The 26377-nt window shown below is 43.7% G+C and overlaps 2 protein-coding genes across 11 annotated transcripts in view; one reads left to right on the top strand and one right to left on the bottom strand.

The window, feature by feature from the left end:
- CDC123 (cell division cycle 123) overlaps positions 1–1392 on the bottom strand; it is a 57240-nt gene extending 55848 nt beyond the window's left edge. For 3 of the 5 annotated variants that reach the window (XM_060659610.2, XM_060659613.2, XM_060659612.2), the window contains exon 1: positions 1282–1392. In XM_060659610.2, coding sequence (XP_060515593.1) covers positions 1282–1355 — 74 coding nt within the window. In that variant the 5' untranslated portion in view covers positions 1356–1392. The remainder of the gene's footprint in view (positions 1–1281) is intronic. The other 2 variants (XM_060659611.2, XM_060659614.2) reach the window with 1 other exon arrangement.
- A 130-nt stretch (positions 1393–1522) lies between these two features.
- Positions 1523–24789, top strand: NUDT5 (nudix hydrolase 5). Of its 6 annotated transcripts, XM_060659620.3 has the most exons (10): positions 1668–1838; positions 11506–11613; positions 12835–12902; positions 16923–16972; positions 17944–18051; positions 19457–19552; positions 20110–20211; positions 21924–21961; positions 22067–22120; positions 24544–24657. In XM_060659620.3, the coding sequence occupies exons 2-9, from the start codon at positions 11551–11553 to the stop codon at positions 22079–22081; spliced, it is 540 nt and encodes a 179-aa protein (XP_060515603.1). In that variant the 5' UTR covers positions 1668–1838; positions 11506–11550; the 3' UTR covers positions 22082–22120; positions 24544–24657. The 6 variants fall into 6 exon arrangements, with proteins under 6 accessions (XP_081652168.1, XP_060515603.1, XP_081652169.1 ...); XM_081796042.1 differs by lacking the exons at positions 1668–1838; positions 21924–21961 and adding an exon at positions 1523–1638 and having other exon boundaries at positions 24544–24789; XM_081796043.1 differs by lacking the exon at positions 21924–21961 and having other exon boundaries at positions 1668–1842; positions 24544–24789.
- The last annotated feature ends 1588 nt before the right edge of the window (positions 24790–26377 follow it).

Below are 26377 nucleotides of genomic sequence, written 5' to 3'. Positions count from 1 at the left end.
GTAGGAAAATGTCTGACAGGTTCACAAATACCTCTCTCTCACCAACACAAATAACTCTAGCCTCATCTCAGACCTAAAGCTTATTCTGATTATACAATGTAACAAAGGATCGGAATATCATAGGGGAAGGTAACTTCTTAGGAGGCAATGTCCACTGCAGCTCTTGAAGCTCTTCCTTTTGTTTTGGTGTCACTTCAACCACCTTCAAATGCAAGGATTATCTTCCCTGGAGCTGCTCTAACCTCCAACTAGAAACAGATCCTATGTATGAATACCAGGATGGAAGAGAACGGTCTTGTGAATAATCTCCTTACGCTCTTCCAAACCCTCAGGATTTCAAAATCGTTGGCCTCTCTGTATTCACACTCTGCACCAAGGGGACCAAATGAACAGAAGACAGTTGGTATCTAAATTAAGTGATAATATAGGCCTAAAGGGGGAGCGGGCAAAATACAGAAACTCCTGTCCATGAATATGTAGTCCTTTGATCTATCCCTCTTAGTGAGTGACAGCCTGCTCTTGCATTATTCTCCACATGTTATGATTGCTTTTGAACACTGGGGGTATTCTCCTAGCTGCCTTGCCTATATTACCTTGAATCACCCAGTGAAGGAAAAGTTACTCTTCTGCTTGCCCTGCAAACCAGGGATGGATCCCCTGTTGTAGGCCAGAGAACTAGACAACGAATCCCATTCCACTCCTTTTCCAGGGATGGCTTCCTGTCAAGGTACATCTCGATCCCTAACAACATATAACTACACTAATGCTTTCTTGTTAAGCTATCTCATCGGAGAATTTCAAGCAGGGTCTGTATCACTGTTCTCATCCTACAGCGACTGAAAGCAATTAAGACCCCAGCGGGTTAGTCAGTGGCAAAATCCAGACTACCCAGTTCTCCTGATCACTTCTCCTCTCTGGCAGTTCTACAAGCAGTGATGGTGAACTCCCAAGCCTGAACCGGCTTAATCCACTAGTCACCCCGCCATCTGACCTTCAATGAACCATGACCTGCCCTTCTACCCGCCCTAGCACACGCCCTGAACGCAACACGACGCACAGCAAACTCGCATCGACTTCATTAATCTCCCCACCTGAAATAGTACTAGGAAGTCGAAATCTGGGCACTGGCGCTCCCATCCAGTCGCTAAAAGGCCTGTGTTGTTGTTGTTGTTGTTGTTGTTGTTGTTGTTGTTGTTGTTTTTCGCTGATGGAGCGAGGACTCGCCCCAAATGTCGCAGTTCCCTTTTGCCTATCGCCCCGGCGTAACCCCTCCTGTCTTACCTCTTGATGGTAAGGCTTCGGAACAGTGGATACCACGCGGAGAACTGACAGCGCAGCACATGCTCCTTCTTCATCCTCCAGCCGCCGCCGCCTCTCCCTCTCTTTCCAGCACCCTCCCGGAACCCAGGTCTCCCGTCCCGGAAGTACCCGCCGAGCTATTTTGGCTCAAGGACTCTTCCGGTCCATCAAGCCAGGAGGCAGTAGCAGAAAAGGGAGCGGAAGAGAATCGCGGGGCGTCCTTGTAGCAGTCACTCGTACCCGTACACACGCACAAACGCACGCGAGGCGTTCGCGTCCCGGGAAAGGAATTCCGGAAGTGTTGAGAAGCGGCATCTAAGAAGTGCCCCGCCCCGGAAGGTAACTTTCTCAGGCGAGGTTACGGGCGGGGATTCTACGGGTACCGGGAGGGGCCGAGTGCACATCCTCATCACCGCGAGGTGAGGCTTTGCCTCCAGCAGTAGCACCGGTGTCTTCTGAGACTGCTGCCTCGGCTTCGTGCTTTCTTCTTTCGTCCCCCTCCCCAAAGGAGTACCCTCCCCTTCACCCCACACCTTGGAGTAGGTAACTGGGCGCGGGCCAATCATGTACAATCCCCTCTTTGGGGAAGAGGGAGGGAGCACATCTGGTGCGTGCGGGCAGCCCCACGCGCGTGTCCCAGTCTGCGGACTGGGTGCGCGACCCGGGAAGCGAGGGGGCGGCAGCTGCGAAGGCGCGGAAAGGAGGGCCAGTTTAGAGAAAACCAGGGACTGGGGTAGAAGAGCCTGGACTATTCGGAGAAGAGAAAGCAGGAAACCACTGCAATTAACTTCATTTGAGTGCAGTGTTTGAAGCATCTGCAAAGAGGATGATAGCACCTCTTCGTTCGTGGAGGGGAACTAGGAGAGATAGGGAGAGAATCCTGGCCGTACGCTCCTGGGGGAGAGAGAAATTTGGGAACACCGACGAAAGGAGAGAGGAGTCTCTTTTGAGCGTGAAATTCATTTATTCCAGCCCTGCCAAAGTAACAGCCTGGAAAAACACAGCCAGATTGTATCAGTAGCCGGGCCATGCTGGAATCATAAGACTGGAAGAATTCTAGTCTAGTGAAATTTGCAGTATCATTCTTTTTCCTTCTCTTGCCTCCACCACTCCGTTATTTTCCTTATCTCTTCCGTAATGACGTTATCAGATGGCTACGAGACAACAGCATATTTTAAAAGTAAACTTTTGTTTGTGTCTTCAAAAGAATCAGATTCTAGTTGCTGAGAAATGCCTTTTAGAACCTAGCTTTCTTACAACTACATGCCCTGGACTTGCCCCAGTCACGTCTGTCTAAGGGCGTGTATTTTAGGTATCTTTTTAAAATTGCACGCTCTCCGGTGATCTCCAGGTTGTGAGTTCAGGCCCCATGTTGGGTGTAGAAATTACTTAAATCTTTTGTTTGTTTGTTTGTTTGTTTGTTTTTAATTGCACATTCCGGGCTAAGCAGTTTTAGGTTAGAAAGCAGGAAGCCCACCGACTACGGGCCTCTGTAGACAAAGTATTCATTAGGATAATTACAGGATCCTCTGCCTGTTTGGAGTGAAAAGCTCTTCCCCCAAAGAGTTCAATGGTTTGTTTTTCTCAAAAATGCTACTGGCTAAGTGATTTAGTTGGGAGCATCACTTTTAAAGATACATTTTTCCAAGCAGGGGTAAATTACAATGTTGCAGTATCTTCTGGGGGAGGGGAGGGCAGTAGTTTTTCATAAGTGTTTGGAGAGCCAAGATTATGCAGTTCTTTCTGTTTTGAGGGGCAATGAAGCAATATTCCATATATTGCTGGGAGAATAGTGCCAGACTGCCAGATTTAGGAGAGACCTGATGTGGGGGAGGGGGGGTTGGAGCAGTCCCTCTAAATGTTTGTTTTGTTTTGATTTGACTTGGAAATCAACAGGTTACTGCTGAAGGAAATATTAGCAGTGCTGGGGTGAATTGGGATAAGGTATTTTCTGTTGAAGATAATCAACAGATGTATAGGAGGAAGTAGAAACTGGGAACACGGTCACTTCAGGAGGAGTAATATGTTAGCAGCCCAGGAAACCTGAGTGTCGAGGTTGAGGCAGCTGCAAAGCATTAATACAGAGCTGCAGTTAATTGTGCCGAAGCAGCCAAATTTGTAAACTTAAATATAAACACTGCAGGGAAGGAATTTGTTACAGATGTCTTCTATTCAGGCTCTATACTTGAGAAGCAGTGTTCAGTGACTTTTTAGGATTACAGTTAATTTTAAGTAACTAGTTACACATTTAACCAGCCTCAAATAAATCAACATTACAACCAGATGTGCCAGTATTCTGAATGGTACAGCTAAATTCCCTTCCATTATTTTTTAGCCACCATATTTGTCTTTTCTTAGCCGTGAAGTGTTTATACTCAAGTTGCTTCAATAAAACCTTTACAACAATGGAAATAGTTGCTTTTTCTCATGCATGCCTGAAAATATCAACAGTTAAGTGATTGTGGAAGGGGGGGTTATTGCGCAATTCCAAATTAAATAATGGAAAAACATTTCCTTCCTTGAATCCCCCTTCTAAATTAATATTTCCATCTACCTGCTGGTTTTACCCACTTGGATATCTTGCCACCATCTCAAACTTAGTGGGCCCATGTTTGAATGCTGTACTGCCCCTTTCTCCTGATGTCCCGATGTCCTTTAAGAACATCTTCTTGCAAGTAGCTTTGGAAACCCTGTCCCTAAACACTGGTTTAGGACAAGTAATAAGGTGTCATGTGCAAGTTTCCTTGCCACTGCTGCCACCCTAGACCAAACCTACATTCTCTCTTGCCTGGGCTGTGACTCGTGGTTCTTTGCTGGTCTCATTACTGTAGGGCTGTAACCAATTAACCTTCCCAAGGGTAATTAGTTCCCAGCCGGAACTAAATGTAATGATTATAAATCACCAAGTAGCATAATTTCAGTAGAATGTTAGTTACCTCTTTGCCCACCCAACCCCCACATCTGCCAGAAAAGAAAAGAAACTGGATGACTTTCCATAATTAACAAATTCACTACAGGAAGTCTTCATTATCAAGATAATCGTTGTCAGCAAAGAAAAATTCATATGAAGTGGATCCTTTTGATGTGGATACCGAAATTTTACCGTAAGTGGTACCAAAGAAAGACCCCTCAAAATAATACCTTAAAAAAAACTGAATTTTTAAAAGTTTTATGACTATAACCAAGACTTAACTGTAGCGATACTAATTGATTATTGTTCATTGTAAATCAAGTGTTTTTTCTGTGTAATTATTCTGAAAGAATGTAGAATGGCATCTTGGTCAGACCTAAGCATTTGATGTTTGACTTTACAAGGTCATAAAGTTATTTTTGCAAAAAAAAAAAAAAAAAAAATTTTTTTTTTTTTTTTTGCAAAAATTAACCCTTTCCCACTTAATTTCTTTCAAAATGCCTTATTGTAAATGTCTCGATCTATTCATCAAACTGTTCCGACTGCCTGACTTTGGTTCATCAGCTTTGCTCACGATTTGAGTTTCCACACCTTTTATTTGGTTGAGTATAAATGGTGTTTCCAATATTTAGTTTTTACCTGGGAGAGAGGAGCCAGCGTGTTTTTTCTTGTGATTTTTGCTTCACTTTGCAACCTCAGCAAACTGCAAGGATTCCGATATGGTAATAACTGAATAATGACAACCCTGAGTGCGAACTTCCCTCCCTCTTAACCTGAATCCAACTCTTGTTACTAAGACTGAAATACCTGAGGTTGTGAAAAAGTAACCCTTTCCCTTCTTCCCTGGAGCAGAGAATTTAAGTGCTGTCCTCAAGAGGAGTTTACATAGCAACAAGAGTTTGTGGCATGCCAGTTAGGGTTGCCCGCAAATTTGGGGGAGGGTCAGGCATCCAGCCAAATCTGCGTAAGCCCTTGGAAATGAGTTTGCAAGTATTAACATCATCCATTACATGTGTGGGCTTGGTTTCAGGTGTTTTTTGTTTGTTTGTTTGTTTGTTTTGGAAGGGGTTGGGAGGGAAAGGTTGAGAACAACAGAGTTGGCCCAACTCTACTGTACTTTCTCAACCCTTCCCCCAGTTAGTGTTTTTGTTTTTCATCTGGTTCCTTCTACTTCAAATGCTCTCCCTGCCTTCTTGGTATCTAAATCATATCTTAATGACCTCTTAGTAGCAGACTTTTCAAAGTCTACGATTTTCCCTGCCTCCCAAGTGGATGTGATTTGTCACGCACTTAAAACACCCTGATATCGCATTATCTCTAGGATAGTCGTAGAGAACCAGGCATACCCTCTGGTTCTTTTCGAGTTGAACTATAAGGTCCCCAAAGGCAGGAATATGGATCAGTTTACACTTAGTATATACCTACCCAAATGTTTGAACTGCCCATGCTCATAAAGCCAGCTAGCTTCCTGCCTATCACTGTATGGCCCTCCTAACAATCCTTTGATGTTTTCCCTCACTAGAGTTTTTTGTGCCCTGGAAAAATCATTCAGCAAACACATCATAGACCTTCAGTGTTTCAGACCAAACTAAGCAAAAATGCGTTATGTGAATTAAAACAACTCAACAGTATGTATACGGATATTATTTTAAGTCTAATGTGCATATTAGTAAAATGTAGGTGACTTGAAATGCTAGCTAATGAAGTGGAGAAAATTTACACTTTTAACTCTCAAAATAGCATTGAATCAGCTCAGGAAAGCTCTGTCACAGTAAGGGGAGGGGGGCGCAGGCTGCGGAGCCTCATTTGTTTCTGCGCTGCCTAAGCCTACGTGTAATGACTGCCTGTAATGACTGTCCCCAAATGGCACCATTTAGCTTCTGTGTTTGAAATGCTGCTAAAAATAATATTCTTTTTCTGTTTCAGTAGCATTTTTGAGATGCTTTTATAATCCTGAACATTTTGGGAATCACAGGGTGAATAATATACTTTGGAAATCACCCTTTAACCTCATTTTTTTTTCCAGTTATTTACACTGTCAGCAGATTGCTACGAAATACTGTTGCCCCTTGGGGCTGATTGCATTCCAAGTAATTACCCTAGAGAGTCCCAGCCCTGTTTGCCACTTTTTTTCTTTCATGTAATTTATGTTTGTAGCTTGTTTTTTGTTTTTCTAGCTCTCTAACATTTCTAGCTTCAGTATTTTTTAATATGATCTGTTGAAACAACTGTTTAGAGCTTAACATTTGCTGACCAAAAATCCAGCTTTTGATTACAGAGACTGTTTTGTAAGGGAGTTTAACCTGGTTAAATGAAGAGTAGTAGATGAGGAGCAGTCCTTCAGAAAAGTACTTTTTCACCTTTGGGCCATCAACAATCCCTTTGACAATCGAAGGGAATCTATAAAGATACAAAGATAAGGAGACCTAGCAGATAATTTAAAGGAGCTGGTGGCCCCTTTGCCCCTAAAGATACTCACCTGGGGCTGGGGGACTTTCTCCATTTTGTCTAGATTTACTGGCAATCCAGATTAAGAACCCTTTTCATAGAAAAAGTAACAGATTATTTAGCTCTTCCTTTATGAACTTCTGGTGGTGCTTATACTTGTGAGGTCTGCAGTTCGCTGTTTTTAAGTTTGGGTAAGCACAGAAAAGTTATTCGGGGTCAAAATACCATTTTTTCAAAAGGAGGTAGAGGGGTGCCTGGGTGGCTCAGTAAATTGAGCGTTAGAGTTCGGCTCAGGCCATGATCTAACGGTTCATGGGTTCCAGCCCCACATTGGGGTCTGTGCTGACAGCTCAGAGCCTGGAGCCTGCTTCAGATTCTGTCTGCCTCTCTCTGTCCCCTCCCCCACTTGCGTTCGGTCTCTGTCTCTCAAAGGCAAATAAATGTTAAAAAAAAATGTTTTTTTCAAGAGGAGGTAGAAAATTAATCCAAGTATTTTGCATCATTCTAGACAGATTACATTGTGCAATAAATGGGGTCGCTTAGTTGCCTAAAGGTTATTTTCTTTTAAGTGTTAGAATTAAAAGCAGAGGAAATAATTCCTTCTCTGATGTATTTGTTACTAATGAAAGGAAATGGAAATCTGGAAGATAAAAATCTAGGTAGATGAAGTTCTTTTATTTGGGTGTAGAGACCACAAATAGTGACGAGCAGCCAACCTTTGATTTAGCTAATGGTGAGTTTTCATGCTGTTTTGATTGCCTCTAACAATGTAGGTTATTTGTCATGTATAAACCAAGGCTAGTTAAAAGTTTACCAGGAATCACTGCCTGTTTTCTTATGCTATATGCCTGTAGCTAAATGACTGCCTCTACATGTCCACATAGCTTACTGTTTTATTACTTTCAAGCCTCCATTCAATGTCACAAAATTAAAGGGAGCTTTCTTGATCACTCCACTCTCCCCCCCCCCCCCATCTTCTCCACTCTTCTTCTTGGCCTTTTTCGTAAACTTAGCGGCTCTGACATAAATTATGTATGTTGTTCCTCAGTTTCCTCCCTTCCCCCCCCCACCAGAAAGCGAGCCCCTGGAGGACAGGACCTTTGTCTGTCGTGTGCACTGCTGTGTCCTCGCAGCACGAGACAGCCTCACTTCCAGTGGGTCTGCTGCGGGGTGCTTTCGCCGAGTTACCTAAGACACACACTTGATGTTGGTTTGTGTGTGTGCTTTTTTACAAACATTAATACAGTTTGTGCGTATCTCTTCAAGGTTTAAATGAGTGTGAAAATGTGTTAACATTTCTTTCTCTCATCTTTATTAAGTGGTTTTTATTTTTTTAGCATAAAGTCATTTTTTCTTACCTAGGGCCTCAAGTTTTGCTTCTTTGCCAAAGTCCTTATTGGAAACTGAAATCGTAGGCTTGCCCACGTAATAATCCACAGGAACCGTATTGATCACAGCTTAATAATACAACAGAAATACATTTAATTTTACAACAGAAATACGTGTTGAGTATCAGGCAAAATATACACCCAGAGAACGGTAGAATGGTTGCTTGGGTTCAGTCACGCAGGGCTCCTTGAACTAGACTCCCAGGCTTTGTCAACCTTTAGATTTAAGGTGGCTTTCAACAACCCAACTCTTTGTCTCTTGGGGGTTTTAACACTGCAGAGGTGATTCTTGTTAATTGAAATGCAATTCACATACCATAAAATGCACTTTCTTAAATTGTAAAATCCCCTGGTTTTTAGTGTATTTGCAAGATGGTGCCACCATCACCACTATTTAATTCTAGAATGTTTTCCATCAAAAAGAAACCCCATACCCATAAGCAGTCACTCCCTACTCTCTCCTTCCCCCTAGTCTCTTGGCAACCACTACTCTGCTTTCTGTATCTCTGGATTTGCTACTCTGGGTATTTCATATGAATGGGATCCTACAATATTTGGCCGCCTGTGTGTGACTTCTCTCACTTGACATAATGTTTTCAAGGTTCATCCATGTTGTAGCATGTATCAGTACTTCATTGCCTTTTTTTTTTTTTTAAGTTTATTTATTTTGAGGGAGACAGAGCACACGTGGCATGTGGGAGAGGGGCAGAGAGAGAGAATCCCAAGGAGGCTTGGCAGTGGGGGCTGGGATTCACAAACTGTGAGATCATGACCTGAACTGAAGCCAGATGCCTAACCAACTGAGCCACCCAGGGGCCCCTGTACGGATGAATATTATTCCATTGAATGGAATACCACATTTCATTTATCCATTCATCAAATGATGGACATCTGGGTTGTTTCCACTCTGGACCTATTACAAATAATACTGCTCTGAACGTTTGTGTACAACACGTTTCACTTCTCTTGGGTGTATATATACTAGGAGTGAAATTACTGGGTCATATGGGACCTCTGTGGCTAACCTTTGGAAGATTGTTTTCCGAAGCGACTGCACCATTTTGTATGCCTTCTGGCAGCGTATGCCAGTTTCTCCACATCCTCACCGACACTTGTTATTATCAGTCTTTTGTTATAATCATCATCATAGGGGTGAACTGTGGTATCTCAGTGTGGTTTTGATTTGCCTCTTTCTGATGGCTAACAACACTGAACGTATTTTCATGTGCTTATTGGCCATTGTGTATCTTCTTTGGAAAAATGTCTATCCAAGTCCTTTGCCTATTTTTAATTATGTTATTTGTCTTTTTAATTACTGGGTTTTAAGGATTTTTTTTTTTTTTGCATATTTCAGATAGAGTTCTATCAGATTTATAAATTTTTTCCCCCATTTTGTAAGTAGTTTTTCACCATCTTGATGGTATCCTTTGAAGCACACAAGTTTTTAATTTCGATGAGGTCCGGTTCATCTGCATTTTCTTGGAATGCCTGTATTTATGTGTCACATCTAAGAGATTATTGCCTGAGATCATGAAGATACACACTTTTTGTTTCCTAAGAGTCTTGTAGTTGTAGCTCTTACGTTAGATCTTTGATCTCTTTTGAGTTAATTTTTATATATGGTGTTAGGTAGAGGTTCATTGTTGTCCTTATGAATGTACGTATCTAGGCCCAGAACAATCTCTTGAAAAGTCTGTTTTTTATCCCCCTTGAATACATGGCACTTTTGTTGAAAATCAGTTAAGCAGGGCATCTGCGTGGCTCAGTCAGTTGAGCACCCAACTCTTGATTTTGGCTCAGGTCATGATCCTAGGGTCATGGGATTGAGCCCCACATCAGGTTCTGTAGTGATCATGGAGCCTGCTAAAGATTCTCTCCCTCTGCCCCCTACTCTGCTCGCTCTCTCTCTCTCTCAAAAAAAAAAAAAAAAAAAGACCATAAATCTGTGGGTTTAATTCTGGAGTCTCTTTTCCAGTAGTTTTTATGTCTATCCTTATGCCAGTACCCACACCATCTTGGTTACCATGGAGCCTGTTTCAGATTCTCTGTGTCTCCCTCTGCCCCTTTCCCCTGCTCGTGCTCTTTCTCTGTCTCTAAAATAAAAACAATAAATTGTTTTAAAATGACAAGAAAACAGAAAATAGGAATGAAAAAGACAAGACAGAAGATCAGTTCAGGAAGTGCAACAGTTCCTGAAAGAAAGAATAGAGAAAATGAGGAGATTATCTGTGAAATAATTCAAGAAAAGTTCCCCATAAGCACAGTACGGTTTCCAGACTGAAAGGACCCACTTGACAAAATAAGGGAAGGGGATCAAAAGGTACAAACTTCAGTTATAAAAAAGACACGGGGACATAATGTACAGCATAGGGAATATAGTTAATATTGTAACAACTTTGGTGACAGATGGTGGTAGATTTAGCATGGGAATGACTTCATAATATATGTAAACATTGAACCACTATGTTGTATACCTGAAACTAATATAATATCGTATGTCCACCACATTCAATAAAAGAAGGACCCATTTGAGTACCCAATGCAATAACGTCTACGTGAAGGCATGAATAACCACAGATCTCCTGAGAAAGAAAACAGGCCACGTAGAAAAAGAATCAGGAATCAGAATGGCTTCAGATTTCACAGCAGCAGCACCAGAAGCAAGACAACTGAGCAGTGCCTGCATATTTCTGGTAGAAAGTGACTTTCAGCCCATAATTCTGTATGCAGCCAGGTTATTCAGCCTATTTTGAGGGCAGAAAAAGATTTTGAGACATTCAGGGTACAAACGGGAGAATAAGCCAAGAATAGAGGACGTAGTAGTGGATAACAAAAGAGATGGGGCCTTCTCTTTCCACAACAGACATGGTGGTACTTGTCAGCTCATGGACAACCGTGACTCTGATAATGTGTTAAAACTTCAAAGTGAACGGGCCACAATGAGATTGTGTTTAATTCCACTGAACCGCACATTTTGAAATTATCAAAATGGTATATCCATTTACTACCAGTTTAAAACAAGAAAAAAAGATACACGGGAGGTAGAAAGACCCAGCCCATGCCACTCTTACAGTTGAGCTGTAAAGGGTAGATAAGGGACAGTAGTTAAGGGGTGGGAGTGAGGAATGGTTTACAATTTTTGAACTGTTTACCCTGGAAAGTTTTTAAATTTGGAGTCAGAAAATGCAAGAATGTATATGTAAGTGCCTGATGCCCGCCCAGGAGGAGCTCAGCCCACATGGGCTGAATCTCACTGGGCCGGCTGTTGGTTCTTTTTGGATGTTTCCTGGGGCCTCTGCACTGACCTTCCCTCTAGGGCAGTTCTCCCAAGCTCACGTGAGCAAAGCAGCTTTGATGACAAATAAGTCTTTCACCATGTTAAGTACTTTGACCAGCAGCCTCTGTTCAAATGTTGAATTCGGAAAAATAACTGTAGCCTAAACAAATCTTATCTTACAGCGTGAACTTCTTGCCTGAGCATTGTAAAGACTGACTGGTTTGAACATGGAAAACCAAGAACCAGCGGATCCTTCTCAAAATACCAAACAGTCTATTATTTCAGAGGAGGTATAAATTGTTTTTCACTACCCTGCTCTCTCCCCACACACAGCCAAGTCCAAATGAAATGTGTAGACTGTCGTTTCAAATGATTGTATTTAATTCTTAAAGACGGGTTTTAAACATTGTTCCTGCTCCCTTTTTAGGACTCAGGGACATTTTGCTCTTGTGTGGGAGCAATTGTGTATCTCTTCATTATATGCACTCGTGAAATTGAGACTGTTTTAAAGTGGATTTTGGCTCTTCGTACAAAAAGTCTCAAATTTTAATAAAAGTTTGCCCGGGTAGAAGAATTAGTCCTCTGGGAGTTTTAGGGTTTAGACATTTCATACTTAAGCCTCGCATCTTCGTTAGCTGTTTATGGTCTCAGCATATATGTTTAAGAACAATAAAAACCTAAGTTGTTAGTTGTAGTCTGAATTCCAGAACTAATGTACGTCTTACATGTTATTCAATTTAGCTTTTAATAAGTCTCTTCCTGCAGGAAGCATTGGAATGGATAAATTTTAAGTCCTTCATCTTGGAACTCTGATCTTGACACCTTCCTGCGGTTGTTTATGATTTAAAAATCTTTCCATGTTGTCTGTGAATAGATCTGCAGATAATTATTAGGTTGCTGCCGGCCAGAAGTAAAAGATAGGATAGTAAGAAAAAGGCTACTGCTTTCTGTCCGCAGCGAAACTCCCCTCTCAGTTCAGTATAGTGCCGTAGGAACGTTAGTCCTCGTAACCGAAACTCGGTGTCTAGGCAGAATGACCCTGGGCTGCCTGTCTCAGATCGGGTGGGAAACCCACGAGTCACTGGAAATGCAGTCGTTGGACACGGTCTCCTCAGTCAGCCTTCCCATGTCTCGCTGACTAAAACGTCAGCGAGGAGTTTCTACCTACTGAACATACCTGTGTGACGGGCCCCAGGCTCAGAGCATAGAACGCTGGGTCCCAGAAAACCCCTCACTTCTTCATCCTCCCTCTCTACCTACAACCCCCGGCCGCCAGGATTTTTTCAACTATCATCTCTTTTCACCTCTCAGTATTACTTCCAAAACTCCAAAAAGAAGTAGAACCACCTTCAGGAAGATAGCTTTCCATACTTTGAACTGAAAACCTGCACTAATTATTGGGAGGGAACCGTGATCCCTGGGGGGGCCACACAGAGAAAATCTGAAAGAAAACACACCTTCTAAATAAAATCCTCCGTTTAAAAGCCTCCCAACTTATTGTCTCCTTTTAGTTAATTTCAGAAGGAAAATGGGTCAAGCTTGAAAAAACAACGTACATGGATCCTACCGGTAAAATAAGGTAAATGATTTTTTTCCCTTTTGTAAAATGCTCGGTATTCGGGTTCTCGGGGTCTCCGCTTACTGTTTGACATGAACTCTGATACTTTTCTCATTGTAAACTCGATCTTAAAGGAGAAATCTAATTCAGTATTTTCCCACTCTCAGAATGTTTGGCTCACTTCTCATCTCGGAATACAATCACATTGTAAATTTGTTACATTAACTAATCAGGAATTGATTTCAACACCATTCTCCCTGAGTAGATTAGTATGAACCTGAAATTTCGGTCCAAGCCCTATCGAAGCCAATAAAGCAGCAAAGTAATTAACAATCCAGATTGCCTCCTCCGAATCATACCAGGTTTTAATTTCTAAATTAGGATGAAGGAGAGAACATTGCTGGGTTTGAGGTAAAACTTACATGCTTTACACCTTGCTCATGGAAACGTAAATTGGAAAAAAAGAAAAAAAGCTTTGCAAAACATTTCACAGTATGTACCAATTGCTCGTAAAGATATAACACCCTTCAACCCAAGTAATCCCACTCCTGAGACTGTTTGGAGTCGGATTTATGCATGAAAAATGTTCACAAAATTAAAAAAATAAAAAGAAATCGAAAGCACCCTAACCATCTTAAAAATGGGGAAATAATTGTTATAGTGTAGCATGATAAAAGAATATGTACAGTGTGAAGGCATACAGTCGATACTATAACAACTCTGTAGGGTGACAGATGCTTACTACATTTACTGTGGTGACTTGTAATGTATATAACTTGAGTGACTATGTTGTACACATCAGATACAAAATTTTATGTCAATTTTCAGTTTAAAAATGGGGAAATAATTTTTTAGTGTATTCATTTGGTAAAATCTATGCAGTTATCTACAAAGCAGATTCTGAAGACAATCTAGCAACTTGAGAAAAGTTATTAAGTTGATGATAAAATAGGAAATTGTGTATATGCTTTTTAAATTCTTTCCAAATAATATATAAGAAAAGGCTAGAAGGAAAATTGGCAGAACATTAATGGCATCTGTGTGGTAAACCTGTTTTCTTCTGTTTTCCACATTTTCTGTTTAGAATTTTTTCTTTCGGCCCCTGTCACTCTGCCCTGAAAAGAAATTTTTTGAAAATTATAATTAACTGTCAGAAAAAAAAGTGTTAAAATAGATTAAACATTTCCCTAGTGAAATATGAAAAGGAATGAGATAGAATGAGAAAATATAAAAATGTAACTAAATATTAAAGTATCCAGATTACATGATATATTGATTCATAAAAAAAAAAAAAAACAAAAAAAAAAAAACTCCATTTGCTAAGTGATCAAATGAGAATACAGAGTTTCTTCATGAGGAAATACTTCTGTGATCAGCGTGAAAGTACATGGACTTGCCAGTAATTGAAAGCACTTTAATTATCTCTGCTAAACTAGCAAAAATATTCCTAAGGGCCAGTGTTGGAGAGCTGTGGGAAACTTCAAGCTATCCATAGCACTCTTAAATTAAAACCTCAAAGCGAGAAAGCCAACCATGCTACCGCCCGTCAACACAGTGGATGTTCTGCCTTGGGCAGAACACTTGTTTAAAGAGACCGATGTGCAGAACTAAACAGGAAATAAATAGTAGGGACAGGAATACAATACAGACATGTGGCCAGCCCCGAGCCTGAAGGAACACAGTATGTTCAAATGGACTGATGTTTGTGAAAACGTAGATTGGCACCCAGTTTGTAGCGATAGAGTTTGGCTCTCTTTTCCCCGTTAAGCTGTTACGGTTTATAACACAAATATGCCTCTTAACACTAATTAAAGAGTACGTGTTGGTTTGCGCCGGTGGTGCATCTCTTCACGGGACTCCTCTTCCTCCTTCAGCATTTCTTAATCAGGGACGTGCGTCAGAATCACGAGGAGACTCTTTTCGGGATACTCGTGTCCAGGTCTCACTTCCGGGGAGTCTGTTTGAGTAGCTGAGGCATGCACTGAAAAGCCTAGCGGGTACCTGCTTATGTGGCCTGCTCATAGCATGTTCACCTCCTTTCTTGCACGCGTAGGTCTTCCTCGTGAACTCCGGGGAGCTCGTAGGCAAAGCACTGACATCTCCTACCGGAGTGTCAGGCTTTGAAGAGGGAATCCCCGTGCTTTGCCGTAGGTCATGACGTATAAACTCATAAAATGTTTTATCTGTTACCTGATGCAAAAGCATGTCGGTAAGGATGAGAGCAGCTAGAAAATCCTCTGTTCTACCATGTTAGTCGTGGATACGGATACGGAGTTGAGTCGAGTAGCGCAAACCTATGCTGGCAGTGTGCCCCCTGATGGACATCGGGACAGAGCTGAAGTCATCCTTCGGTGCCCTTCCTGCCTCCTGCGTTTGTTGACCCGGGGAGGAACGCAGAGCAAGCTTTCTCCTATGACAGTTCCTCAGAAAACGGAGTCGCTTAACTAGAATCAGAATTCTAACGCCACAAGAGGCTTTTGAGCTAACATACTCTTAATTCCCTAGTTTTACACCGGAGGGAACGGTCTCACGGGATGTGTGGCTGGGCGCTCAGCTGGTAGGCAGGTGGAGACTGAGATTGTCTGACGCGGTCAGACGCTCATCTTTCAGAGTCCCTTGAAGATGACCGGAGCTCCCATGGGGCATCCCTGTTCTAGGATCCCGTGTAAATGCGTTTATATTTCATGGTTCACGATGTATGGCTCGTTACTGGTTATTTTACACCATCTTAACCGTAACCATGCTGCTCTTTTGTTTCCCTTATTCCTAGAGTATCTGGGATGGCGCCTTCACGGCTCCTCCCAGCACTGCCTTCTAACCCTGAGGGGTGGCACAGAGAGCTGAAAAGGTTTTCATCTCTTGCCATCTGTACTATTTACTTACCAGAGTTGCTTGTTGGTTGGCTTCTTGTTACTAACAGGAATGTCGGACAGTTGTGAGTCGTCACAGCAGCGTTCGGCTTTCACAGGTTCATTTTGACACACTCGCTGCTCGAATTGGGGTATAATATTGAGAGATCTACAGTTTACAGAAAGGTGTTTTTTGGGTTTTTTTAACTAGACTAAATACCGGGATTTCTTTCACAGAAACGTGACACAGTCCAACCCAGCCAGATAAAAAGTGCGAGGCTCCCCCCACGTGGCCCGTCTCATCATTCCTGCTCTCCTGGAGGGAGGCAGATGTTGACGCCTTCCTTACTCCGGTCCCCAGAGCCACTCAGATGTCTTACTTCTCCCAGATCCAAAGCTGATCTGCTTCTCCACTTTCATTTCTTACCACTGCTTCTTTCCAGTTCAAGGGAGAAGAGAGTGAAGGGGACTTTGCCTCATATGTCCTTCCCCTTCAGACAGCATTGTACCAGTAACCGGATTCTCAGGACGCTGTTCACCAGAAACAAACAGCCCATCGGGAATAAAGCCATAAAAGGGAGCAGAAACCTACCATTCCTCATCTCACTTTCTCCACTCTGGCCCATTTTCCCCTTAGATAAGAGAGATCTCACACGTGCAAACTAGAGCACTCACCTAAATGTAATAATTCCTCAATTAGTAAATGGGACGGCCCTGCTTTCTAAAATTGTTATTTAGGTCACATATAAATAACTGTCTCAGTGGTTCCTATTCTGCAGAGTATCTTTTCCTCTTAGCGAAAAGGCTGGAATTCTCCTAGGAGCTTAATTTGCACAGACTGGTCAATACTTTCATTTACTGCTAACCTGTAGATTTAGGATCAAACTGAAATCTTCCCAGTGAATGATCTGAAAGGCAGCTCAAGCGATGAGTAGGCCTTCTGTTTAGATAGCGCTCAGAGGGTCAGGCGTAGGGTGGCACGTTTTCTTCAGAAAAAGTTTCAGAAGCTACAGGAAAGCACGATGGAATTGGCTTTTCCCATATAGATCTGTACTGTCGTGGTCTCCTTGGCCATTATCGTTACTACACTCGCATGCTTCGCATTTGTAAAGTTCTGGTTGTGGACTGAAAACCCAAGGGCATTCTCCTCTGTGACGTTAGTGATTTTGTTTTTGCTTCTCTGCCTGAACAGAACGTGGGAAACGGTGAAACGTACGACCAGGAAGGGGCAGTCGGCCGATGGTAGGAGTGCAAACCCCTTACGACTCTTCATGGAGGAAGTCACCGTGCTTTACTGCAAGAGGCGGGGTTCTTTTTACTCTAACCCAGACCTCAGAGCAGCTCTCTTCGATTATGGTCTTTTATGTTTAAGTCTGGTCTTCCTTTTTGCAGTGCTTTGTGGCTAAATCAGGCTTTCTCTGTAAATAACTTCTGGCTTCAGTCCCAGTGTTTTTGAGGGAAAGGTATACTAATATTTATAGCCAAACAGAAGTCAGTATAATTTGAAGCCACATACTGCATCTAGATAGGACTTCTAGAAATCCTGTGTTCTGTTCAAAGGACCTAGGTGAGAGCCTTTAGTTTGGAAAAATATTTGGCACTACTTTATGACGGACCAGTTGCTTTATAAATTGAGAAGGATGCGGAATTAGGAGAAGAGACTACCCATTCAGTTCACATTCCCTTCTAGGCATAAATGCACTGACTGCAAAGATCCTGAGAATCACCTGTGCTCTGGGGGAAGTGGGCAATAGGTCTTTGTTTTTCCCTTTCATTCCTCCCTTTCATCTTGTTCTCTTTTTAGTGGAAGTAAACCGAGTAGCTGCCACAGCTGCTGTTTCGGTCTGCCGGGAGAGTTGGGTGGAGGGAGGTAGCCAAGAACTCCTTGTGGGCAATTTGTGTTTTCCAGAACGCACTGGGGTTTTGTCCGTGTTCTGTTGTAAGTAAAATACCTCTCTCTCGGGAGAAAAGGTCCTTTATCCTAAAACAATAGACTCTAACTTAGCATCTACTACCAACACTGGGACTGACTCCATTTACTGCTGAAAGGAAATACAAGCACACGTAGATCAGTGAACACGGCCTGGCTGCTGCAGGTTGAGAAATAGGTCTCGGCAGAGGTTAGCGTAGGCAGGAATGTGGTCCTTGACCCTGTGCCAGGTACTCCCTGACCTTTCATGAGGGACCTCCTTGGTTTTATCTCCTGGTCACAGGGGTGGCGGTCATCCCAGTGCTGCAGCGGACACTTCATTACGAGTGCATCGTTCTGGTGAAGCAGTTCCGACCGCCCATGGGAGGCTACTGCCTAGAGTTCCCTGCAGGTGAGTCCCTCACCGCGGGCCCGAGCACCTAGAACAGCCAGAAGGGCAGTGCTTGGACATTTAACACTTTTTCGTGTGTCTCGGCGGTTTTAAGTTTAAAAAAAAAAAGCATCCCTCCGATGCACTCTTGGGTGCACTGACCCCCCAAAGCGAGGCGAGGGTCTGACCTTCCCAAGCCACCCGTCCTCTCAGCAGCATTCTCTCTGGCTTCTCTGAGTAACTGTTCTTCCCTAATTTGTCAGGTGAGTTCATTTTCTATCACTAGCAGTCTGCTTCTGATAAGAAACAGTAGTAACAAGGCCAGACTCTTAACTCCAAAACCCGTGACTGGAAAAGACCGCTTGATCTTCCTGTATATACACAGGCCAGGGAAACTGCCTTAATTTCCACTAGAATATTCTCTTGAGTTGCGCAGAAAGAGCTATCCAGAGTTTGAAGTACTGTGTCATCATAGGACCTAATTGGGCTGCTCCCATCTGAAGAGATTAGATCTCATTTACTTATCGTTAGTGGGCTGTGTCTTGTACTTTGAAATTCTAGCCCACGATAACGCGTAGCAGCTCCATTTTTTTTCTCATGTACCCGCCATTTCACTGAAGAAATTAAGAACTTTAAAAGTAAGTAAATAGCTTGCATTTCACTTTTTTCTTCGCATCATCTCCTTTCGGGTGAAATAATCTGAGTTCTACCGTCCTCCCCACTTGGCCTCCCTGGTTACTCCTGGCTCTGAGCACGGCCCCTGCCCCCAGTCCGCCAGCCTTCCGTCCTCCTCACAGGTGATCCTCATCCGGGCATTTCTCTGTGGCCTCAGTATTGCTCTGCGAGGGAGGAAAGCAAGATAGGTGACAGGGTCACATGAGGAAAACGGAAAAGAATGACAGGCTTCCTGGGCCATGCCACAGAGCCGGGTCCGTGAGCCGGGTCAGGGGGCCGACAGCAGCACCAAGCCAGCTCTCCTCACGGGTCCGCGCTGTCTGTGCTGCAGAGATGCCCACGGGAACAGTCGAGGTCTGAATAAGAGGAACAGCTGTCGGAACCTACTTACCCTGCCTGGGGTTTTATTCTTTCGCTTTTTTTTCTTCTTTCCTAAAGAGAGAGAGGGTGAGCACGTGAGCAAGGGAAGGACAGAGGGAGAGGGAGAGAGAGAATCCCAAGCAGGCTCCATGCCCAGTGCTGAGCATGACGTGGGGCCCGATCTCATGACCTGAGCTGAAATCAAAGGTCGGACGTGCAACCGACGGAGCCACCCAGGCGTCCCTGCCTTTTCTCTTAGAAAAGCTCCAAGCCTCAGTCAGTGTCACCCGTGCAACCGCTTCCCACAGTCCTCTGATTCCTCGCGTAGCTCCCAGCGGTACGTCAGGAGAGGGTTTCCCTGTCGCACCTCACAAAGGATTTGGACTTCCAGGTCTCATCGATGATAACGAAAGCCCGGAAGCAGCAGCTCTTCGGGAACTTGAGGAAGAAACTGGCTACAAAGGTGATGTGGCAGAGTGCTCTCCAGGTTTGTACTGCTCTCCGGGCGTGCGCTTGGGGACAGACCCTTGAAAATTAGCCAGCCGTTACACTGTGCGTGGTGTAAAGGATCTTGCGTTGAGGCTCATCCACGGAGGAGAAATCCTAACTAGGTTCGGTCACTGTCTACAGGCGAGTCTCTCTCCGCGCGAGGGCAGGTTTGAACAAGGAGGCCCTGAAGCTGGAGAAGAGATGGGAGATTCACTTACCTTCCAGAGTTTCTCAGATCCTGAGCTTTATTACCTCATCCACGTGCCAGGCTCCTCGCTAGATTTTTTTTCTCAATGTGGTGAAAGGACCTGACAACATGTCAGCACCGTCTCACCCCCAGACTTAGCGCGCTTAACCCAGGAACTCTGGAGGGAAACACTTATGCTGTGCTGTCCCACAGCGTATACTGAGCGCATCGGGCCGAGTGTAGTTTTCCCGCACGGGCTCCGTGGGCACTGTGAATCATGAGCCCAGTTTCCTTCCGAAGGCATTTAAGTAACGAAACGTGTCGTGTCGGACCGGTGTCTGAACTTGAGCGTTTGCTTCTCTCCACAGCTGTATGTATGGATCCGGGCTTGACAAACTGTACCACACACATCGTGACGGTAACGATCAACGGAGATGATGCTGAAAACGTGAGGCCTAAGCCAAAGCCAGGTGAGTGTGCATGGGCCACGGTTAAGGCGGTTCTGTCGCACTGATGATTGGTTAACTTGCTACTGCCTTGGTTTTTGATCTGTGAGAAGAGGAACAGGTTTCTAGATACTTCATCAGTACTCTGGGCTGTTTTGCTCATCGTGGGTCCTGTAGCATTTTTAACACTTAACTGATTTTTAGGTGTTCTTTACAAATGTTAAATTCTCACATTTCCCTATCTTCTGTATGGAGCTTATTCCCACTTAGGATTATGAGCCCGAGGTCTGAAGAGGAAACAGTGAACACCTTCAGAATCACAGATGTGTGTCTTTGTGTGTATTATAAGAGTGGCAGAAGTACTTATCACTGAGTTCTGTACTTAGAGAAACGTTTAAGAACTTCCTTGCTCTGTTAGATTTCTTAGCAAGTTTGGGCTCCAGCTTTGATGCTTCTGTCAGTTCCCTGTCGTCTCCCACCCGTTAAAGGGGGTGTCAGGTGGCACAGCCATATTCTTCCGTTTCTCATCACCTCGGTGGCTCCTGAATGTGTCGGGGCCCATCACAGCTGATTTTAAATGTTCGATGTGCAAACTCGCAAGTACGCACCTAACGTGCCGTGAAGCAGCCTGCCAGTCCTCAGAGGTGAACAGAACCACCGTATCGAGTCCCCTCGGAGGTTTATACCCCAAAGCACAAAGCAGGGGCTCATGTAGGGACTTGCACACCAGTGTCAGCAGCACAGTCCCCAAAAGGTGGACGCCACCCAAGTGTCCACCAGCAGATGAGTGGACCCACAAAACGTGGTGTAGATGCCCCGTGGAATACCATCCAGCCGCTAGAGAAACACGCTGGTGCCTGCTGTGGTAGGGTGACTTTTGATAATGTCGCGCCGAGCGCTTCGGGAAGCCAGACAAAAAAGCGTAAACGGGGGCCCCTGGCTGGCTCGGTCACATCTGGGGGGTGTGAGTTCAGGCCCCACATTTGAGTGTAGAGTTTACTTAAGAAAAAAAATTTTTCAAGTGTAAATATTGTGGTTCCACTCCTATGAGGTGACCTAAAATATTCACAGAAACAGAAAGTAAACTAATAGGCACCGAGTTTCTGTTCGGGATGCTGAAAGGTTCTAGAGAAGGATAGTGCTGATAACTGCACAACACTGTGAATGTATTTAATGCCTGTAAATTGTATTTTCAAAAACGGTTAATGGGCACCTGGGTGGCTCAGTCGATTGAACGTCTAACTTCAGCTCAGGTCATGATCTCATGGTTCACGGGTTCAAGCCCCGCGTCGGGCTGTGTGCTGACAGCTCGGAGCCTGGAGCCTGCTTCGGATTCTGTGTCTCCCTCTCTCTCCGCCCCTCCCCTGCTCTCTCTCGCTCCCTCTCAAAACTAAACACTAAAAAAATGGTTAAAATGGTAAATTTTATATACTTTAGCAACTTAAAAATACCTGTGTGTATTATCATAGAGTATGCTTTCAATTTGGCTATTAAACATTTGATTTGGAGGACAAATTCTGTACTGTTGGAATGTTTTTTACATAGATTCTAATAGAATCTATAGAATCTGATTCTCCATAGATCACACACAGAATCTAACGTACATAGATTGGATTAGTAGAGACCCAGGTCTCTGTTGAAGTCTCAGACCCTTTTCGGTATGTCTTGCACTAACCTCTTCCAGTGTTTGACCAGAGCAGGCCTTGCTGCAATGTCCTCCTTCTGTTTCTTTTCAGGAGATGGAGGTACGTCACCCAACTCAGCAGTGGCTGACGTGTGTATGGCTTAGCGCAGTGGAAATGGCTACAGGCATGTTGTGGCGTTCTGGTAGGCTCTCTTATTCTGGAGCTTTGTTTTCACTTGCACTTTCTTTGTTTAGAATTTGTTGAAGTAATTTCCTTACCAAAGAATGACCTGCTGAAGAGACTTGATGGTAAGCATTCTTAAGACTGCCAGTTTTCTCAATTTTCCCCATCCCCAGTCCCATTCAGTGAGGAACTAAGTATAATTCCATTTCTTTATATTCTTCCTCGTTAAAGCCAAATACCTAGAAATGTTGGAGAACTGCAGTTAACCAACAATGATTTTCTTTTCTGGGTGGCACTGAGTTTGAAAATAGGAGCAAAACATTCTCTGTCGGGTTGAAGGCTTCCAATGGGATTTTTTTTCTATAGAATAGCCAAAACTATATTCCTGCAGATTAGCCAAAACTTCTGTACCTCATGTCGCTAATCCATGGCACTGAAGAGGCCTAAGTAGGTATCTCTTAGCTGATCCTCAAAAATGCTAGCATGTTGGATGGTACTTCGTGCAGGGTGGAAGTTAAAGGAGAATTTAACAATATTCTTTCTACAAAGACTGAGGTATCTGCTATATACAAAGAGCAACACGCTGATATAATGAACCAAACTAACAGCGTCACCCCTAGTAAATTACTGGTCATGAAATTACATTGTGTACTTTCTGGCCAGCCCATCTCCTAGGGATTTTGTAAAAAATTGAGTAAGCCTACGTGGGCAGATTAGGATATGCTGTACTGGAGCGTGACAGAGACCCTTCAGAGGGAGCTCCTCCATGCCGGCTGCTAAGTCCCCGATCACTCCTTTGTAAAGGAACAGACAGTCGTCATGACTTGAATGTTTTAAAGTTTTTACTTCAAAAATTAACTTGAAGCACAATTTGACCTGAGGCTTTGAGGGCTGTCTCTTCCTCCCCTTCCGTAAGTACCAGTGGCTTACAATTTTATTTCTAATGACTCTCTTGTTTTAAAAGTAAGTATGAGGGGCGCCTGGGTGGCTCAGTTGGCTAAACGTCTGACTTCAGCTCAGGTCATGATCTCACTGTCTGTGGGTTCGAGCCCCACATCGGGCTCTGTGCTGACAGCTCAGAACCTGGAGCTACTTCGGATTCTCTCTCTCTCTCTCTCTCTCTCTCTCTCTCTCTCTCTGCCTGTCCCCCACTCGTGCTCTGGCTCTGTCAAAAATAAATACAAATTCATAAATTAATTAAAAGTAAATATGAGCTTCCAAGAACTACTGTGATTCAGATTCCTAGAAAGCTTCCCTTCCTGCTTTGCCTTTTTAAAAACTAGACCTAAGGCAACAAGTACCTCAAGATCTCAGTCCGAATGAGAAGTGCTCATACTGGAGAAAGCCCTAGTTGCCTCAGAGAGCTGTGGCTGCCAGTAAGGGGCAACACATCTTTGAGTCTGTCGGGTCTGACTGGGTCTGAGGTTCCGCCGTGTATGGGTTACGACCTTGAACACGTGCCACAGCCTCTCCCAGCTTTTCTCCCGAAACAGGAACGAGAGGTCGCCCCTGTCTCTGGGGAGGCGTGAGTACAATTAAACAAGACAGTGGGCACAAAAGGACTTAAATGTTAGATGCTATATGTCTTTACTGCATTTTTATATTAGAGAAGTATTCTTTTAAAGAACTTCCTTCTCCCTTCCATCTAACTTAACCTCCCTGGATCTAGGCTTGGAAGAGGGGGCAGTCATAGTGCGAGAGAGGGAGGAAGGAAGGTAGACGGGGACAGATCTACAGGAGGAGGAAGGGGGGGGAAGAACCAGTTTTCCTAGCTTTATTAGAATGGAAATATAGTAATCAAACCATTTATTCCACAAGTCACATTTGAGAGATTGGGAGGAAAGTATCCAGAGTTCAGTTGGTTACACAGAATAGCTTTCAGCACTTCCCCAGCCCCCTCCCTGCACAGAGGAGTAGGACGCCAGCCTCCCTTCCGGGATCAACGTGTCTCTGAGCTTGCGCCTGAACTAGTGGCTAGGAGAACAAGTGACAGATTCCAGGTGCGATAACCTCCACCTGAACGAAACAGAAGTTCCCCTCAAAGCCCATGGTACGACGTACACTCCCGCGGCCTTGTTCTGGAATTCTCTAGAATTCCAGTCCTATCGTGCAGGCGGCTGAACTTGTAGGCGGAAAATCAGTGCTGTCTGGCAGCGGAGAGGACGCGTGAATCCCGAGATAAGGCACTGAAGGGTCACCACGGCAGCGCCCTAGAGCGCACTCTAAAAGAAGTAGTGATTGTATCTGTAGACTTACAGCTTTGCTGTTTTAATGCATCAAGTCCTCACCTCTGATATGTGTGATCTTCTGCCTTTATTCTTTCTTCCTGTTCTGGTCTTTTGCTGGAAATGTAACCCTGCTTATATATCCTTTTCTCTTCTGACTAGAGCAAGGTCCTTGAAGGCAGAAGGGGTCCTGTTCACCGCTGTATGTCTATCTAGCATTGTAACCGGCACGTAGTAGGAGCTCAGGCTGTATTGATTGATTGATAAGGGGTATTCTCCTTTATTCTCTTCATTATCTAACTTGTATTCTTTGCTTCCTGTAGCTCTGGTAGCTGAAGAACATGTGACAGTGGACGCCAGGGTCTATTCCTATGCTCTGGCACTGAAACATGCAAACACGAAGCCGTTTGAAGTGCCTTTCCTGAAGTTTTAAGGCCAAAGGACAGTAGCCATGTTTTTACAAACAAGACCACCCACCAGGCCTCCTTCACTAAGACTTTGTTATTCAGCTTAGCTTAATGTAGATTTGAAATTAGTTTTTTCATTAAATAAAAGCAACACAGAATGCATGTGGTGATATGGAATTGTAATTACAGGGAGGCTGTAGCCTTCATATTTAAATGCTAAACTCCAGCAAATATTAATGAAAAAGAACATAAATGCAGATATGTTTAATCCAGTGTTTTTTAATCCAGTCTAGTCCAGGAGATAAGGGTATTTCTAGAGGAAAAAAGACCTGAATTCCAAACTAGGGTCAACCGCCCCCACCCTCAGCCCCCATATAAACTTCCGTAACGAGGTATGCAAATAACTATTTACCGTATTACTGTTGAAACAAAGATTTTTTATAAACATTTTTTTTTTTAAAGAAAGACCTATGTAGGGACTTTTTTGGTCTCCTAATTGCTGTATGGAATTAATATACATCCCTGCAAAGCAGAGAATATACAATCAACAGAGAGTAACATTCGTGACGAGCAAATGTTTACATTTGGCCAGTCCTGCCTACCTATCGAGGGTAAACCAGCTCGTAGGTAATGAAAAGTGGCTGATTCCATTCATTGTAACAAGGTTAAGAAGCCACTGAAAATACAGGGCCCTTCCATCAAGCAAGTACCTATATTTTGGAATCTTTTCCTACCCTTACCTCAGAAACCAAGTCCATTTACATGGCTGGTGGGCATTATGGTCTTGGTGTTAAACCATGAGTGTAGCCAGCAAGGTCACCAAATACCGGAAACCCAATACAACTACCTTAAAGGGGAGAATAGGGGACTGTTTCCAGCTCATTCCATGCCTAAAGCCCGTCATTCAAAACATCTACCAGTGTTGTGGGCCGTTTTCTCGTCCTTTGGCTGAGCTCTTATGGTGACTTCCACAAGTCTCCAGAAGCTCAGGTTAGCCCCCAGCCAAAGTCTCACGGTGATGCTCCTTGGCCAGCCCGAAGTTGGGTTTCCAGCCCTGGGCTCAGGCCCCTCCAGTCAGATAAAACCAGGGTACTCATGCCAAAAATGGCGTGATGTAGTTCATTTGTCTACAGGTCCGTTGTGCTACCCAGAGAGGTTTTTGTGAGCAAAAAAACACGTATCTTTCTATTATACTTCCAAAACAAAAGGGGAAGGTATGGAAGTGGAGAACTGTCTAGATCAAATCTACTCTCTATAAATATTGCAAAAATTAGGCCCCAACTACTTGCTCTAATAGTAGCCTTCCCCTGGGCCCCTAGCCCTTTTTTAAAAAATCATTATGGGCATCATGATGCTCCAGAGATCTTACTCTCTTTCTGAGCTCTCAAAGACCAAGTTCTATTATTTCCCTTGTTACTGTTGTCCTTCAAAATCAAGAACCAGATGGTATGTAGAAAATCTACAGACTCAGGCTTAGACCAGTCTCCGGACCAGCTCTTCCAAAGCCATTCCCCACAGGAATTGAGAAACCTACTCTTAAATGTCGGTAGAAGAGAGATGTTTGTAACCCCCACCCGTTCTGCCGCCTTCTCTTCCTAGGAGTGCACATTAGAAGTGACAGCTAAATCCTAGAACATACCCCTAATGCCATTTATGTTAACCTTTAAACATCCAGGGCTGTACTTTGGAAGTCAAGTCAGTTTGAGAGTTGGCAGCCTGAAGGTCTCCACTGGCTGGCACGGTTAATTTA

The sequence above is a fragment of the Panthera onca genome, chromosome B4 (assembly GCF_046562875.1).
Source record: "Panthera onca isolate mPanOnc1 chromosome B4, mPanOnc1 haplotype 2, whole genome shotgun sequence".
NCBI classification, from domain to species: Eukaryota; Metazoa; Chordata; class Mammalia; order Carnivora; family Felidae; genus Panthera; species Panthera onca.
Note: the sequence above shows the minus strand (reverse complement) of the source record. Positions and strands in the feature narration are given on the sequence as shown.

Bases quoted from the DNA above. Each gene is read 5' to 3' on its own strand.
- NUDT5 (XM_081796042.1), top strand. From the start codon at position 11,551: ATGGAAAACCAAGAACCAGCGGATCCTTCTCAAAATACCAAACAGTCT. The intron at 16,973-17,943 runs GTAGGAGTGCAA...TCCTGGTCACAG, and splicing joins GAAGGGGCAGTCGGCCGATG to GGGTGGCGGTCATCCCAGTG. The intron at 18,052-19,456 runs GTGAGTCCCTCA...TTGGACTTCCAG, and splicing joins CTGCCTAGAGTTCCCTGCAG to GTCTCATCGATGATAACGAA.